Source organism: Ceratotherium simum, chromosome 6 (genome assembly GCF_057802395.1).
Source record: "Ceratotherium simum simum isolate JZ-2026a chromosome 6, ASM5780239v1, whole genome shotgun sequence".
Taxonomy (NCBI): domain Eukaryota; kingdom Metazoa; phylum Chordata; class Mammalia; order Perissodactyla; family Rhinocerotidae; genus Ceratotherium; species Ceratotherium simum.
In genome coordinates, this window is record NC_141905.1 from 29,889,483 (window position 1) to 29,903,791 (window position 14,309).

Here is a 14,309-nt window from a genome sequence, read left to right on the forward strand (position 1 = left end):
AGGGACGGAGGTGCAGATGTGAACATTTCTAGCCCCCGGGAAGTCATGAATCAGAGCCGTGTCGGGGTGGGAGGCGGCTGATGGGCTGAGCTACTAGAACTTCAGCTGCTTCGCTCACCCTCTCTGCAGGGCACCCCTGGGTCTCCCTCCTGCGCCCCTGCCCCATCCTCTCCTCCCCCTGCCTGCTCAGGCTGAGCCCAGACAGACAAGGGAAGAACAGTGTGGGGCTGCGGGTGACTTCAGACTTAATATGTCTGTAACCACATTGCAAAAGGGCACGCCTAAGACGGCGCCTTACGCTTAATCTTTCTCTTTTATTGCTTTTTCTCTTGTATGATTTAACCTTGCACCAGGTATCAAGCTAGATAAATAAAAACTTTTATTTCAGATTAGCCCCGGCTGGGGGCTGCCTTAAAAGAAGAGCAGTCATCCAGGGAGTCAGATGAAAAGGGAGCTGGGAATCTGAGCTGCTTAGAGGGGCTCATCTCACATTCAAAGCCCCCAAAAGATATCTGAGACTTTTTCTGAGGTGGGAGGGACGAGATTCCCCTCCCAAGCCCCCAGCCTGGGGAGGCTGAGGCAGGCAGCTGACATCCCCCTAGTCCAGCCTCCCCAACCTCCTTCCTATGGCCCCTCACCCCAGTTACCTTCTCCTTACCCTGGTATTTCTTCCCGATGCTCAACACACCCCAGAAACACAGCCTCTGCTGACTCATTTACTCTCTCTCTTTCCCACTAGACTGTGAGTTCCATGAGGGCAGTGACGGTGATATTCCCTTCACAGTTGGTACCCAGGGTCTAGTGTGGAGCCTGGCACACAGTAGGCACTCAATTAATATTCATTGTTTAAATGACTGAATGAATGAGTGAATGAATCCTAGGATTCCAGTCTGGCACACAGACCAGCAGGTTGACATGAATCACTCAGTTTCTCAGGCAGAATAGTAATAGAAGGCAGAAAGAATGTGGGTTTTGGAAGCAGGAAGATCTGGATTTGAATCCTGGGTCCACCCTGATGCACTGTGTGCATGATTCATGAGCATTGTGAGCTCAGCTCCCTTGTCCGGAAAGTGGCTCCAGCCCGCCACACTCTGGGGTTATGGTGAGGGGAGAGATGACGTATGGAACTCAAGGCAAACTCCACACGTGTTCGGAGAGAGACACAAGATGTTCATAGCAGCACAGTTTGTAATAGGAAAAATCAACCACTACGCCCAGTGACAGGAAAACGGATTACATGCGGTATCTTCACATGAGGGAATAATATACGGTAAAAAAAATGGACAAATGATACTACGCCAAAAAAACACGGATGAATCTTGGATACATAATATTGAGTAGAAAACACAAGTCCCAGGAGACTACAATACGATACATTTTTAATAAAGTTCAAAGACAACTAAATCCAAGCAATATGTGATCCACATACATGTGACAAAATGTTTTTCAAAAGCAAGGGAATGAAGAAACGCAAGATTCAAGGATATGGTGATGGGGATGGCGGGCAGGGGCGGCTGGAGGAGGACCACAGCAGACGTGAGGTGTGGGTGTCCACCGGACTATTAATAATTAACAACGAAACTAAAGAGGGCCGTACACAGATCAAGGCTGATTGTGAGCCAAGAATTATGTCTAAATTAATGCTGGGTGCCTGACATGGGCCAAGTTAAGGGAAAAGAGAATGCAAAATAAATGGCGCTAATTTCATAATCCTCCCCCCTTGGAAGTCCCCTACAAAGCAGTTATCTTGGAGGTGAGGAAAAAAGTGGAAAAGAGCCACATTGAAAAATAAAGACAGGGGCCAGCCCCGTGGCTTAGTGGTTAAGTGCGCGCGCTCGGCTAATGGCAGCCCGGGTTCGGATCCTGGGCGTGCACCGATGCACTGCTTCTCCGGCCATGTTGAGGCGGCGTCCCATGTACAGCAACTAGAAGGATATGAAACTATGACATACAACTATCTACTGGGGCTTTGGGGAGAAAAAGGGAAAAAAAGGAGAAGGATTGGCAATAGATGTTAGCTCAGGGCCGGTCTTCCTCAGCAAAAAGAGGAGGATTGGCATGGGTGTTAGCTCAGGGCCGATCTTCCTCACAAAAAAAATAATAATAAAAAAAATCAAGACAAATGTCTGCTGAGGGAGCCGGCCCCGTGGCGTAACGGTTAATTGCATGCGCTCCGCTGCTGGCGGCCCGGGGTTCGGATCCCGGCCGCGCACTGATGCACCGCTTGTCAGGCCGTGCTGTGGCGGCGTCCCATATAAAGTAGAGGAAGATGGGCATGGATGTTAGCCCAGGGCCAGTCTTCCTTAGCAAAAAGGGGAGCATTGGCAGATGTTAGCTCAGGGCTGATCTTCCTCACAAAAAAAATAATAATTAAAAAAAATAAAGACAAATGTCTGTTGACGTAGGGAAACCAGACTAGAACTTCTCCCCCCAGGCAATCTCCAGTCATGAACTAGAATCACCCCCAGGCCCTGAAAGCAACCTCCAGCCATGACCTGTCTGCCACTACAGGCACCAGAGAAGAAGGTGGTTCCAGAGCTGAGCAGCCGGGGAGGTGGACTCAAGGTGCAGCAGAGGAAGTTCTGGGTGGGCCTGACGGGGAGGCCTGGGGGGGCTCCCACAGTACACGGGGCACCCAGGAGGCTAGAGTGTCCTGAGCAAGGGACAGACACTCTTGCCCGTGAGGAGGCTGTGGGAAAGAGGGGACACAGAAATGGAGGGTCTCCGGCCGTGGGCCAGGGAAACCTCTTACAGGTCCACTGACCAGTGTGATTCATGGGAAAGAAGCCAATGCTACCGACGAGAGCGTGCGGGGCCTCCTTACAGGAGGGGGAAGGACAAGGACTCCTCAGTTATCACCAGGCAGGGCAGAGCTGGGGAGAAGCGCGCTCCTGAAGGGAGGGAGAAAGACCCAGGGGGAGAACCATGCGCAGCCTCTCCTGTGGCTCATCGGGAGGAATGCAGTGCTGGTAAGACACACAGTTGCTGTGTTGGTGTGGTGGTGGGAGAGCACTGTAAATAATATGCCAGTGTATTTGTAAAATTAAATTAAAAACCCTCTAGAGCCACTGTCCTTAGATGTTTTTGAAAGAAGAGAGCCAAGGGATGCGAATAGGATAAACCTTGCACAGCACATTCTTTCCAGCTCTAGAGAGAACGCCTATCACCTGCTAGTGGCTGCTGGACGGCTGGGTAGGAAAGGCTCGGAGGCCCATCCAGGCTCAGTAGGAAAGTGTGCTGGGATCAATTAGTGATGTCTGCCTCGGTATGGGATGGGGAAGTTCTCATCTGTGTGATGAGATGGGTCTAGGGTGGCAGTCACAGGTGTAAACAGACCTGCTTTCCTTATGAATATTCCCCTTTCTGCCTCGGACACCACAAAATCCCCAGAAACCTAGACTCAGAGGTTAGAGCTTCTCTGTCTTCTCCTTCTCCTGTACCATCTATTTTCAGTACATCACCAGAGCCTGCTGGCTTTCCTCCTGTACATCTCCACAATGACTCCCTTTGTCCTCCCCTAGATTGGCACAGTAGCCTGTTAGCAGATCACCCTTGTTTCAATCATCGAGAACTCCCATGAGATAAATCTTCTGATGACCCCATGTTCCCCCTCCCAACCCAGCCATGTTCCAGAACCCACTTCTTCTGCCTTCTATGCCCTCCATCAACTAGTCCCCCACCCGTCTCTGATCTGCCCTGACTCCTCCCTGGCTACCTCTCGGCTCCAGCCCGGTGGACCATTCCCCGCTGTGCCCTAAAGCTTCCGGGGCTTCCAGGCTCCCGCTGTAGACGCCCAGCCAGGGTCCGTGGTGTGCAAATCAGATTTCCAAAGCAGGTCTGCTTTCCCCGCGTTTTCACTTCTGGGGGGAGAAAAACGCCCAGCAGCCAATCACAAGGGCTCTGATGTGTCTCAAACAATGGTCTCCTATGAGAGCTGCCCCCACTGGGCCAGCATCAGGGACCAATTCAGTTACTGGCATATGTGGGGGGTGTGGATTTGTGCAAGTCTGACTGTACCCGATTATTCTCTCTACACACACACAAACACACACATGCCGACTTCACTTCATTCAAAGTGTTCAATGTATTTTCAAGGAACCGCCTCACTTGGTAGCTTTAAAAGTAAAATCCAGAGAGCGGCAGTGAAGTTGTCCTTCGCTAACACACCTGGGCAGGGCCCCATTGTGACCTGGGGGTGAGGTCACTGCTCTTCAGGCTGGGAGGGAGGGGTTCGGCCCTGATACTGCTCACCTCTTCTGTACTCTAGGCGTGTGTCTCTAAACCTTTTTTCCAGTATCGCCCCCTCACCCCAGCCATTTTAGACCTTTTTTCCTAACTACTATCCCAACCCACAAGAAATTTCAATACCACACATATAACATACGTCTGTACGCATATCTGGGCTTTATTCATAAAAAGAGTAAGACATTTTGCACCCCTCAGAACAAATGTTTGCCCCCTTGGGGTGGTTTCAGCCCCATGGGAGGACACATGCTCTTCTAGACCAGTGCCACTCAAACTGTGGTCCCCAGACCAGCAGTGGCAGTATCACCTGGACCCCACCCCCAGAGTTGCTGATTCAGTAGGTTTAGGGTGGTGTGCAAAATTTTGTGTTTCTAATAATTCCCAGGTGATGCTGATGCTGCTGGTCTGGGGACCACACTTTGAGAACCACTGTCGTCATGGCAACTGGGTGTATTCTGGAGCCCAAGAGACTTGGGTTCAAATCCCTGCTCCTCTGCTTAGTAGCTGTGACGCTTGGCCAATCTATGTAAACTCTCTGAGCCTTGCTTTCCTGTCTACAAAGCGGAAATTGTCTCCCTCATACGCTATTGTGAGGGATAAACGTGTCCAGCCAGTGCCTGGCACACGGCAGGCACCCAATAAATGGGGTTCCCCTCCCCTCCCTGGGGGATGTTGCACTGCTGCAGAAGGCCCGGGAAGCAGGGCTCAGATGGGGAAAGGGATGTGCGCTGCCAGGTGTGATGACGGGAGAGATTAGGCCTCTTCAGCCGGGAAGAGGACAGTGGAGTGGGGTCTGGGCTGAGAGGGCGGCTGCAATGCAGGACATGGTGGAAAGTGCTAGTGTGGACTCGTTCACCCAATCCTCATACCCCAGGGTGGTAAGGGTCCTTCGGCACAGGATAGGAGTCTGTTTAGTATCAATTACAAGCAGGAGAGACTCCAATGACAGAACTCATCAGTCTGGTATTTGTGGGAAATAAAAATGCTTCCAATGCAGGGAAAAGGATTCAGACAGTGCCAGAACCACCTGAAGGGCCTAAGACCGTTTTCTGGGCCCCACCACCCAAGTGTCTGACTCAGTAGTTCTGGGGTGGGGCCTGAGAACTCGTGTGTCTAACAGGTTCCCAGGTAATGCTGCTGCTGCTGGTCCAAGGCCCCCACTTTGAGAACCACTGCTCCACAGCCTCTCATAGATGGGCTCCCTACGACAGGCGAGGCGAAATGATGAAAAGTCCAGGCACCTACAGGAAGATGATCCCCAGACAGAATCTGGGCCTTAGTGCCCTTGGGGCTGACTGAGACAAGCCTTCGACCTGGGCTCCTGGCCACCTGGGCTAGCCTGGCTCGTCCACATGTAAGAGTGGCCACAGCTAGCAATATGGGCTTCTGACAGCGTGACTGGGCTTGTCTGTCCTGCATCCTGACTGGTGGCAGGCAGGAGGGAAAGTGGTGACATCTGTTGAGAGCCCACCACGCACTGACCTGTGGTAGACACTCACCAAATGCCACTCACTTTATATAATAGTCTCATCATGTTCTTTTATATATATTCTACATACTTTTATTTTCACAACTCTGTGAGAAAGATGCCACTGGCCACTGTTAAAAGATGGGGAAACTGATGCTTTGAAAAGAGTTTTAGTCACTCACTCAAGGTCACTTAGCTGGGAAAAGAGGAGGCCTCTCTGGAACAAATAGTAGTTGGAAGTTAAATTAAGCAACTTCCTGCCCAAGGGGGCTTTAAAGGCATCTCAGGCCAAGGACAGGTCCTGGGCATCTCCTGCACCTATGCCACCTGTCCCACCTGTCACCTCCTGTCAACTCGGCCTCCTCACCCTCCTCTGGCTCTGTCTCTGTTTCCCATGGTGCTGGCCAGTTGGGGGACACTTCGGCAGCATCCCCGCTGGCCGCTCGCTCCCGCCTGCCCTCCCCCAACCTACTAGCTCCAGTCTGCTGGAGACACAGTGAGCTTTGTACAATGCACCCCCAATCACCTACCTCCCCCACTGGCTCCCTGCTGCCCTCAGGACCAAGGCCTGGCACTCTCCTGAGCCGGGCACTCCACACCGTGCATGGCCGAGCCCTGCCTCTCTCAGTGCCCTCCTCTCCCCACGGCCTCCCTACGTCCTGCACTCGGGCACGCTAAATCACTGCAGTCCCATGCCTCGCGGCGCTCTCTCTTACCCTTGGATCTTGGTACTCAGCGCTCCTTCTGCCTGCAACACACCCTCCCTCCGCAATTCCTGGCTGGTTCCGGCTCACCAGTCAGTGCCTAGCTCAGACCATCTCTCCTCAGTGAGTCTCCCCACCCCACTGATGGCCGGGGGAGGTGCCCCCTCCCATGAACTCTTTCTCACCTCTTATTATGGATACTTTTGAACATATACAAAAGTAGAGAGAGCAGTCTAACAGACCCCCCCAGGGAGCCACCACTCCACGCCAACTTATCAACACAGTGCGCTCTTCTCTTCCCAGGGTTCCACCAGGGCAACTGTCTGTCTCCCCCACGGCACCGCAGGTTCCTGAGGCCAGGACGGTGCCTTGCGCCCCACCAGCTCTCAGGACATTCACGCATCCCTGTGAGGCCCGGATTATTATTACCTCCATTTTACAGACTGGAAAACTGATGCTTAGAAGGTTACACAGCTGGTCAGTGGCAGAAGGCAAACCAAGGCAGTCTAACTCTGGAATAGGGATGCCCTTAGAAAGAGAATGTGAGCCACGGGTGTTATTTTAAATTCTCTAGCAGCCACGTGAAAAGAAAAAATAAATAGGTGAAATTAATTTTAATAACCTTGTATTTAACCCGGTATATCTAAAATATCATTTCAACATGTCATTAATATAAGGCATTACTAATGAGATATTTTATAATCTGTTTTGCATACTAAGTATTCAAAATCTTGTGGGTTATATTTACAGCACATCTCGGTTCAGACCAGCCACATTTCAAGTGCTCGGCAGCCCCACAGGCAACTGTACTGGCCAGTCCAGCTGGTGGTCACCACCCTGGAGAGCGGCCCTGAAGCCCGCACTCTAACCACTTCTCTACTTGAACGAAGGAGAAAATGAGTGAATAGGGGTCTCAAGGACCCTGGGTCCTGATCTTTCCTTCATAATTGATAATGCTTAATATTTTATGGCCCTTTAGAGTCTCTCTGGCACCATCTTATTTGCCATGGGGATAATCAATCCCGTTCCACGGATGACGATCATGGGGTTATTAAGGGGCTCAAAAGCCTTGCTCAGACACACTGCCACAGGTAGCAGAGCTGGGCCTCAAACACACAACTCTGGACTCTAAGTCCAGGGCTCTGTGGTGGAGGGGGGCACAGCTGCCCCTTGAAGCTGGACTGTCTCTGTCTGGCAGAGGAGGGTGTCTGCTCAGACCACAGGCTGGGGGCGGGCCGTTGGGGACGGGAGCCGGCCAGAGCCCCATCTTGGTTGGGCCCTGGGGAAGTGATGCCCTTGGTGAGCGGCAGGGCAGGTAAGGCTGAGGGAGCGATGGGGCCCGTGCCAGGTCCTCTACAGGAAAAGAACCTTGTCATTCTTTAGTCTCAGCTTGGCCACGAGAGGCTGAGAACAAATTGATGGCAATGGAGCCATAACTTACCGCTGAAGGCCTCTTTGTTCTTGGCAAAACAGAGGGGTCATTAGTAATGGGGAAAGCACTGGTGTGCAGACATAAATCCCCCACCTGCAGGGCTGATAAACAGCCTGGAGGGGACGGGGCCTCGGGGAGCTGGGTAGGTTAACTGTGTGCTGTGGATCACTGTGGGTTCAGGCCTGTGTCCACCCACGTGCAGACAGAGCCACCACCTGGCTCTGCAGGCGCCTGGAGACTGGGTCACCCACCACGCCCTCAGGACTCGCACTTGGCTCTGGGAGCCCCCGAGGCCCTCGGTTCTTTCTTTCAATTGAAAATGGTTCCAGAGCACCGAGCGCTGGAGCAGGCTCCCCCAGGCACTCGGGGCAGGTTGGGGCAGTCAGCGTGAAGGTCCTTTTGGGGCATCCCTTCTTCCTGCTTCAGGCCAAACGGGCACCAGCCAAGCCTCCCAGGAAAGGGCTGTGACTTAAGGTCACGGAGAGGCCGGGGTGTGAGGCCACGCCCTTGGCGGACAATGTTCTTCGCAGCTCTGTCTACTAGCCGAGAGAAACCGAGACGAGGCCAAATCCTCGCCTCTGCCCACCTGCTCCCCTGGGGACTCTGCCCTCCTGCCTGCCCACCTGCTTTAGGCTCGCACGGAGGCTGGCGTGCAGGGAGACCGTGCCAGCCCAGGGCCAAGGGAGAAGGGCAGGCAGGAACCGGTGGGTGGGCACCCTGTTGAGCCAGGTTCTCAGGATGGGGAAGGAAGAAAAAGAGAAGGACCGCCCTTTCCTCAAGCTGTCTGAAAGGGAAGTGGGTGGGGTCAGGTGGTGACAAACACCCATGAGATAGAGGACCACAGAGGCCACCCATCAAGCGAGCGTGGTCCAAGTGCTATCTTAATAAGGACTGCAAATATTTGCCATGGGTGCTGCCCTCTTCCTTTCCACACCCATAGCAGGCTCTACCAATTGAATACCACACTGAGCTGGTTTGGCTCATGGTCCTCTTCAGGCAGCCATTACCAATCAATCAATGTTGGCATGGGAGAGGAAACCCATCTGTCATCCTTTCTAAAAGCCCTCAAGGCACATCTGGGCTGGCAGTAGGAATCCTATAAAGCTATGCTAAGTGCTCCAGGCCTTCCAGAAGTTTCTGTCTCCTGCCTCCACCTTCACATACATCTCCTCCCTATAGTTTCACACCCTGGTTCTCCTGTTATTTGTACTTGAGAACCTGGCCCAGGAGAGTTTACCCTTGGAAATCCCATAGGATGCTGCTATAGGCAATTGTCCTCAGGCTCCAAGCTCCAAGCCCAGTCCAGACACCAGAGGCTCAGCAGCTCTGCCTTCTAGCCTCCTGCTCCAAGGGGAAGGGGGTGAGGGGGAAGAGGTGGCTGGGGCCATCTCTGAAAGCTGGAGAGGACCTGTGGGGCTAAGGCTGGCAGCCTGGAATCCAGCATGGACCAATGCCCTGGAGCATGGTCTCCCAGCATCACTGGAGGAATTTCTGGTCTGGCCATGACCTCAGGCCAGGTCCTACCTCCCTGCTCTTCACCCCCATCCAGGCTGGGGTACGTCTGGAACCAGCTCAGAGGCAATGAGATGAGGAGTCAATCCCCCATCCAGCCAGGTGTCCCCTTCACATTGCCACTTATCCTGGCCCCTCAACTCCATCACCCTTGGGGCTCATGATGTTCCCTCAGATCTCTAGCACAAGCCCCTTGTCACTGGGAGGCACATGCTTTGCTCCCCAACTTGAAAAACTCATGAAGGAGACTAGCACCAGCATGGGCCTCCCTCCTCCTCTGCCCACCAGGAGAGGCCTCCTGGGAACTGTCTTCCTGGAGAATGGCCTCCTTCCTAGGACTGGCTTTCCTCCATCCTGGTGTAAAGATCACCTGCACCTGAGCTGCCTGGGCACTGCAGGAAAGGACCACTCCTGGGCCCCACCCCCGTCCTACAGAATGAGAATCTCCACGGGGGCCGAGGACTCTGCATTTTTGGTAGTAGCCCCCGGCGATTCCTGGGCACCCTGGAGTTTGAAAACCCACCACCCTAGAATGAAAATCATTCATTCATTCATTCCACAAGTACATATGGAGGTTTACTCTGTGCTGAGACCTGTGCTGGGCACCAGAATGGGGAGAAACTGGGGTGGGGGGAGCAGAGGCTCAAACCCCCACTGCTGCCCACTGCACGGGCTAGCCCAGCATCTGCTCTGGGTCCTGGGGTACCCTGGTCTTAGAGGCACAATAACAGTCAGGCCAGCAGCTGCAGGTCACAGGGAGCCCACAATACCCCTGACTTCCTGCATTCCCAGGGATGTGAGGGGTCTCCCTCCCACCGGCTAACCCCCAGCTTCCCAAGGTATTATTAGCTGCCAGCAGTAATAATAATAAAGCTAACACTTACAAAATACCTTACATACATGAATTAAGCTCTTTACACACATCAAGTCTTCTGATCCTTGAACCACCCTAGATAGGTATTCTCATTGCTCCCATTTGATGGATGAGAAACTGAGGTATAGAGCCTCACTCAAGGCAATGGACTCCATCCTCTATGTTCTTGATTACCACACCTTGCTGTCTTTCGAGCTATAGGGAGGAAACGACCCAACAATGCCACTCCCTCTTCTCAGCGGTGTGGCAGGGAGGGGCCATGGGGTGGACACTGGCCTGCTGAGAGGCACCAGGCTAACCCCTCACTGACTAGTGGGCTAAGCAGGGAGGCTGTGGGGGGGCTGGGGTGGGAGGACAGGAACAGAGCTGGAGTCTGTCATGGTGAGCAGCTCCTCATGGACCTCTCACTAGCTCCCCTGCTCCAAAGCCCCCCAGCCCTGGGACAGCCAAACGGAGCTGCCATTTCGTCAGTCTTTGGAGGGGGCGGTGGGGTCCGGGCTCTCAGCCCCCAGAACGCTCTCTGTGGTCAGTCACTATTCTTCTCTAATGAGGGGCCGGGGTGGGGAAGGAGGGCCTATGTGCCCCCCTGCAACATTCCAGATGAGACATGAATTTCTAGCGGTCAGAAATGTGAAGGGAGCATGAACTCAGCTGAAAGTGCAGCTCTATTAATTCTAAGTGATGTAAAAACTGCCACCTTTTCATCAAGTAAGAAAAGAAAAGCCCAGAGCACTGAAGAAGGTTAGGTGGGAGTCACCAAGGTCCCAGGCTTAGAGCCCCAAAGTGCCCAGTTGCCTCAGCCCTTGGATAGCAGCACATGCTCCTGCCCCCCACACCACCCCCCAGCCCCCAGACCTCTTAGCCTTTGTCCCAAGCTCCTCTCCTCCTCTGTTCTCCCTCATTCACCCAGTCAGTCCCCTTCCTGGGGCCTTTGGCCAGGGTTGTCCCTGGGGAAGGCCCCTCACACCGCTGGTCCCACACACCCACACACTCTCTTCAGCCCTGCAGAGCCTGGCGCTCCTACAGTGGCTCTTCTCCGGTGGGGGTGGGGGCCAGGGGCAGCCTAGGCCTTACCTGAGACGATGGTGTAGCCAATCCCCCGGGGACGTCCTTTATCCTGGTCGATGGCAGTGATAACACGCACTGTGGTGCCCTGGGTGGGAGAGATGAGGGACTTGAGTCTGGTTGCCCGGCCCCCAGGCTGCTGTCTTTCTTTGTAGCTGTCCTGGCACCACAGTTTCCCTCCCCAGGTGGACTCCTGGCTGCAAGGCTAGCCTAGGTGCCGAGTGCTCAGGCCTCAGCTGCCCCCATCGTCCCTGGAACACACCCTGAGGCCCCCAGGCAAACATCTCAGTGTCCCTTGAAGAGTCCCAATCTTGCTGATGCTCTCACTCCCCCTTTGCCTCCCCGTCTCCCCTCATTCAGATGAGCCACCCAAGAAACAAGAGCTGATGGAGGAACATCCGACAGGGGGACAGGAGATCTGGTCTCTACCTCAATCACCCATCAAATTGGTGTGTGACTTCAGGAAGGCTGCTGCCCCTCTCTGGTCTCAGTTTGTCCCCCTTAGTATGAATAACAGCAAAAACTCCTGGACCTTGTTTTCCCTAAGGCCTGAGTAAAGGAGGACATCGTGGATCAATTACTCTACGGATGAAAGCATCGTAAATCTTGAAAGCGAGTCTCTCCAGGGATGACTGTGGCCACCCTGGAGGCCACCATGGCCCTAGGAACCGTGCCTCACCCAGCACTGCAGCTGGCAGCTCCTGCCTCGAATGTCTCCGTCCACACCCCATTCATTCTACGTGCAGCACTGGGGGAGAAGGTGCCAGGAGCTGGACTACCAGCAAGGGGAGTCAGGGGTCCCTGGTCTTGGGGAGTACACAGTCTACGATGAGGGGTCGAGGACATATCCACAGACACTGTGATACACATATGGGAGTGCTCAGTGCAGAAATGTACTCAAAAGTGCAGAGGTCCACCCGGAGGAGCGGGCAAAGGATTGTGCAGATGGGACATTTAGAATGGGAAGCGTAGAATGAGTAGGAGTTTGCCAGAGAGAGAAAATGAAAAGGAAGGTGCTGCAGGCAAAAGATGCAGCACAGGCAGAGGCTTGGAGGTATACGACTCTCTAGGAAGAGATCCTGGCATATAATGGGCACATTCAAATATCAATTGATGGATCGGTTGATTGATTGAATAAATGAATGTACAAACAAGAGGATCCTAATGTTACCACCACCACCGCCACTTGCTGAGTCACCCCTTGCTCAGGGCAACCTTCACCTTGCTCTCCAGGCTCTACCACGCCATCGTCCAGCCAACCGTGCCTGTCTGAGGCTCCGGGCCAGGCTGCATTCTCCCCGGGTGGAGAGCAGGACAGCCCCGACCCCATCCCCTGGGGAAACATCAATGCTGGCATTTGTGTGTCTAATGAAGGGCTCTTGTGGCTTTGGCTGCCTCTGCCCATTCGCCCTTCATCAGCTGGAGACTGAAGCCTGCAGGCTGCACCCTCTGCCCCCATCTATCTGAGCACCTTCTCCTGCAGGGAGAGGCTTGTTCCCTGACACACAGGCCGTCTGACCTGGAAGGTGGGGCTCTGGGGTGCAAGGTGCCTGCACACAGCTCCTCTAATCTCGCTGCCAGGACACAGGAGGGGTGTCCACCACCTCACCCTCCCCGGGTGGTGCTGCCCCCGCACAGCTGTCGCTCCACCTCCTCCTGGGCCCAGGTGTGCAGCAACCCATAACACCCCTAGGGCTGGGCCTAGGGAAGGGGAGAATGTTCCGGGAGAAACATCTCCCACAGAGATGGACGCAGCCCAGAGGCCGAGGCTGTGAGGAAAGCAGGTTTAGTCCCCTCCTTTGTGCCCCCTCCCTCGGGAGGACAGGAATGTTGGCTAGATCCCCCCGGGGAAAGAGACACCATTAAGTGAGCATCTCCCCAAGTGGGTTCTGAGGACCCGAGCCCCGCAGGCTCCGAGTGTCCTTTCTCGAGCACTCACTGTGCCCCGCGCTGCTGCAAAGGCTTTGTATGTACTAACGCATCTTGCCCTCACAGCTACCCCACGGGACAGCCCCGTCCTACAGATGAGGAAGCTCAGGAACACGAGTTAAGGGCCCTTTCCCAGTGAATGGTGAAGCCAGGATTCATATTCAGGTACTTCGGCTCCCAAATGCTCTGCCTGCCAGGCAATGCTGCCTCTGTGACAGGTTCTGTTGGGATAATGAGAGCTGTCACTCGTGAAAGTCCTCGCTGTGAGGCGGGCACGAGCCTAAGCACTTCGCAAGCATTAACTCACGTCAAATTTGGGAAAACGTCATACCCCATCCCTCCCTGGGAGATGTGCAACGGGCTTTAGTGAAGGAAAGGCTCCTGGAAGGAGGAAAGTGGTAAAGAAGTCTGTTAACCTTTGCCCTCCAGGCTTTCTAACCTGAAGACAGACTCGTCATGTAACATCTGCTAACAGCCCCAAACCCAGGTGCCCCTGGGAGGTCATTCGGGAAGCAGTGCATTAGACTTGAAGGGTCTACACTAACCCCTCCCCCCCAACATCACCCCACAGGGAGCTCTTTTTGGGGAGGGGGTCTGCCCTTTCTGGGGTCACTCCTCACACAGGAATGGCCTGGGTTTCTTCCCAAGAGGAGGTCCCAAAGGTGCAGGACTTTGGCCTAAGGACAGGCTTTCTGAACACGGGACAACTCCCTCTTTTGCAGCCCCATCTGGCCTGGGCCCCACGTGTGTCTCAGCATGAGCGTCCCTGGGCAGCCTCTGGTCTGTGGAGGGCAGGGACTGCCCTGCCAGGTTAACTGGGCCCAGCGCCTACCAGAGCACCATTCTAGAAAGTCGCTAAACAATACAGCCCAAGGGGCAGCTGCAGGCCCCCAGGCATACAACCCAGGCGTGGCTGGGCTGGGCCTCGGACAGCGAGCCTGAGAAGCACTGGAAGAGGGGCCAGTGCTGGCCTATGCAAAGAGGGGACCTGGTGGCCCGAGAACCCTCAGTCCTAAGAGCCCTGCAAGTGTCTCCTGCGGGCATCCTGTCCTGGGCTGCCTGAGTTCCTCCTGGGTGCTG

The 14,309-nt window shown here is 54.2% G+C and overlaps 1 protein-coding gene across 1 annotated transcript in view; it reads right to left on the minus strand.

The window, feature by feature from the left end:
- The window catches only part of CDH23 (cadherin related 23), a 402,905-nt gene that overhangs the window by 218,613 nt on the left and 169,983 nt on the right, over positions 1 to 14,309 (minus strand). The window contains exon 9 of the mRNA XM_087432054.1: positions 11,310 to 11,388. Coding sequence (XP_087288180.1) covers positions 11,310 to 11,388 — 79 coding nt within the window. The remainder of the gene's footprint in view (positions 1 to 11,309; positions 11,389 to 14,309) is intronic.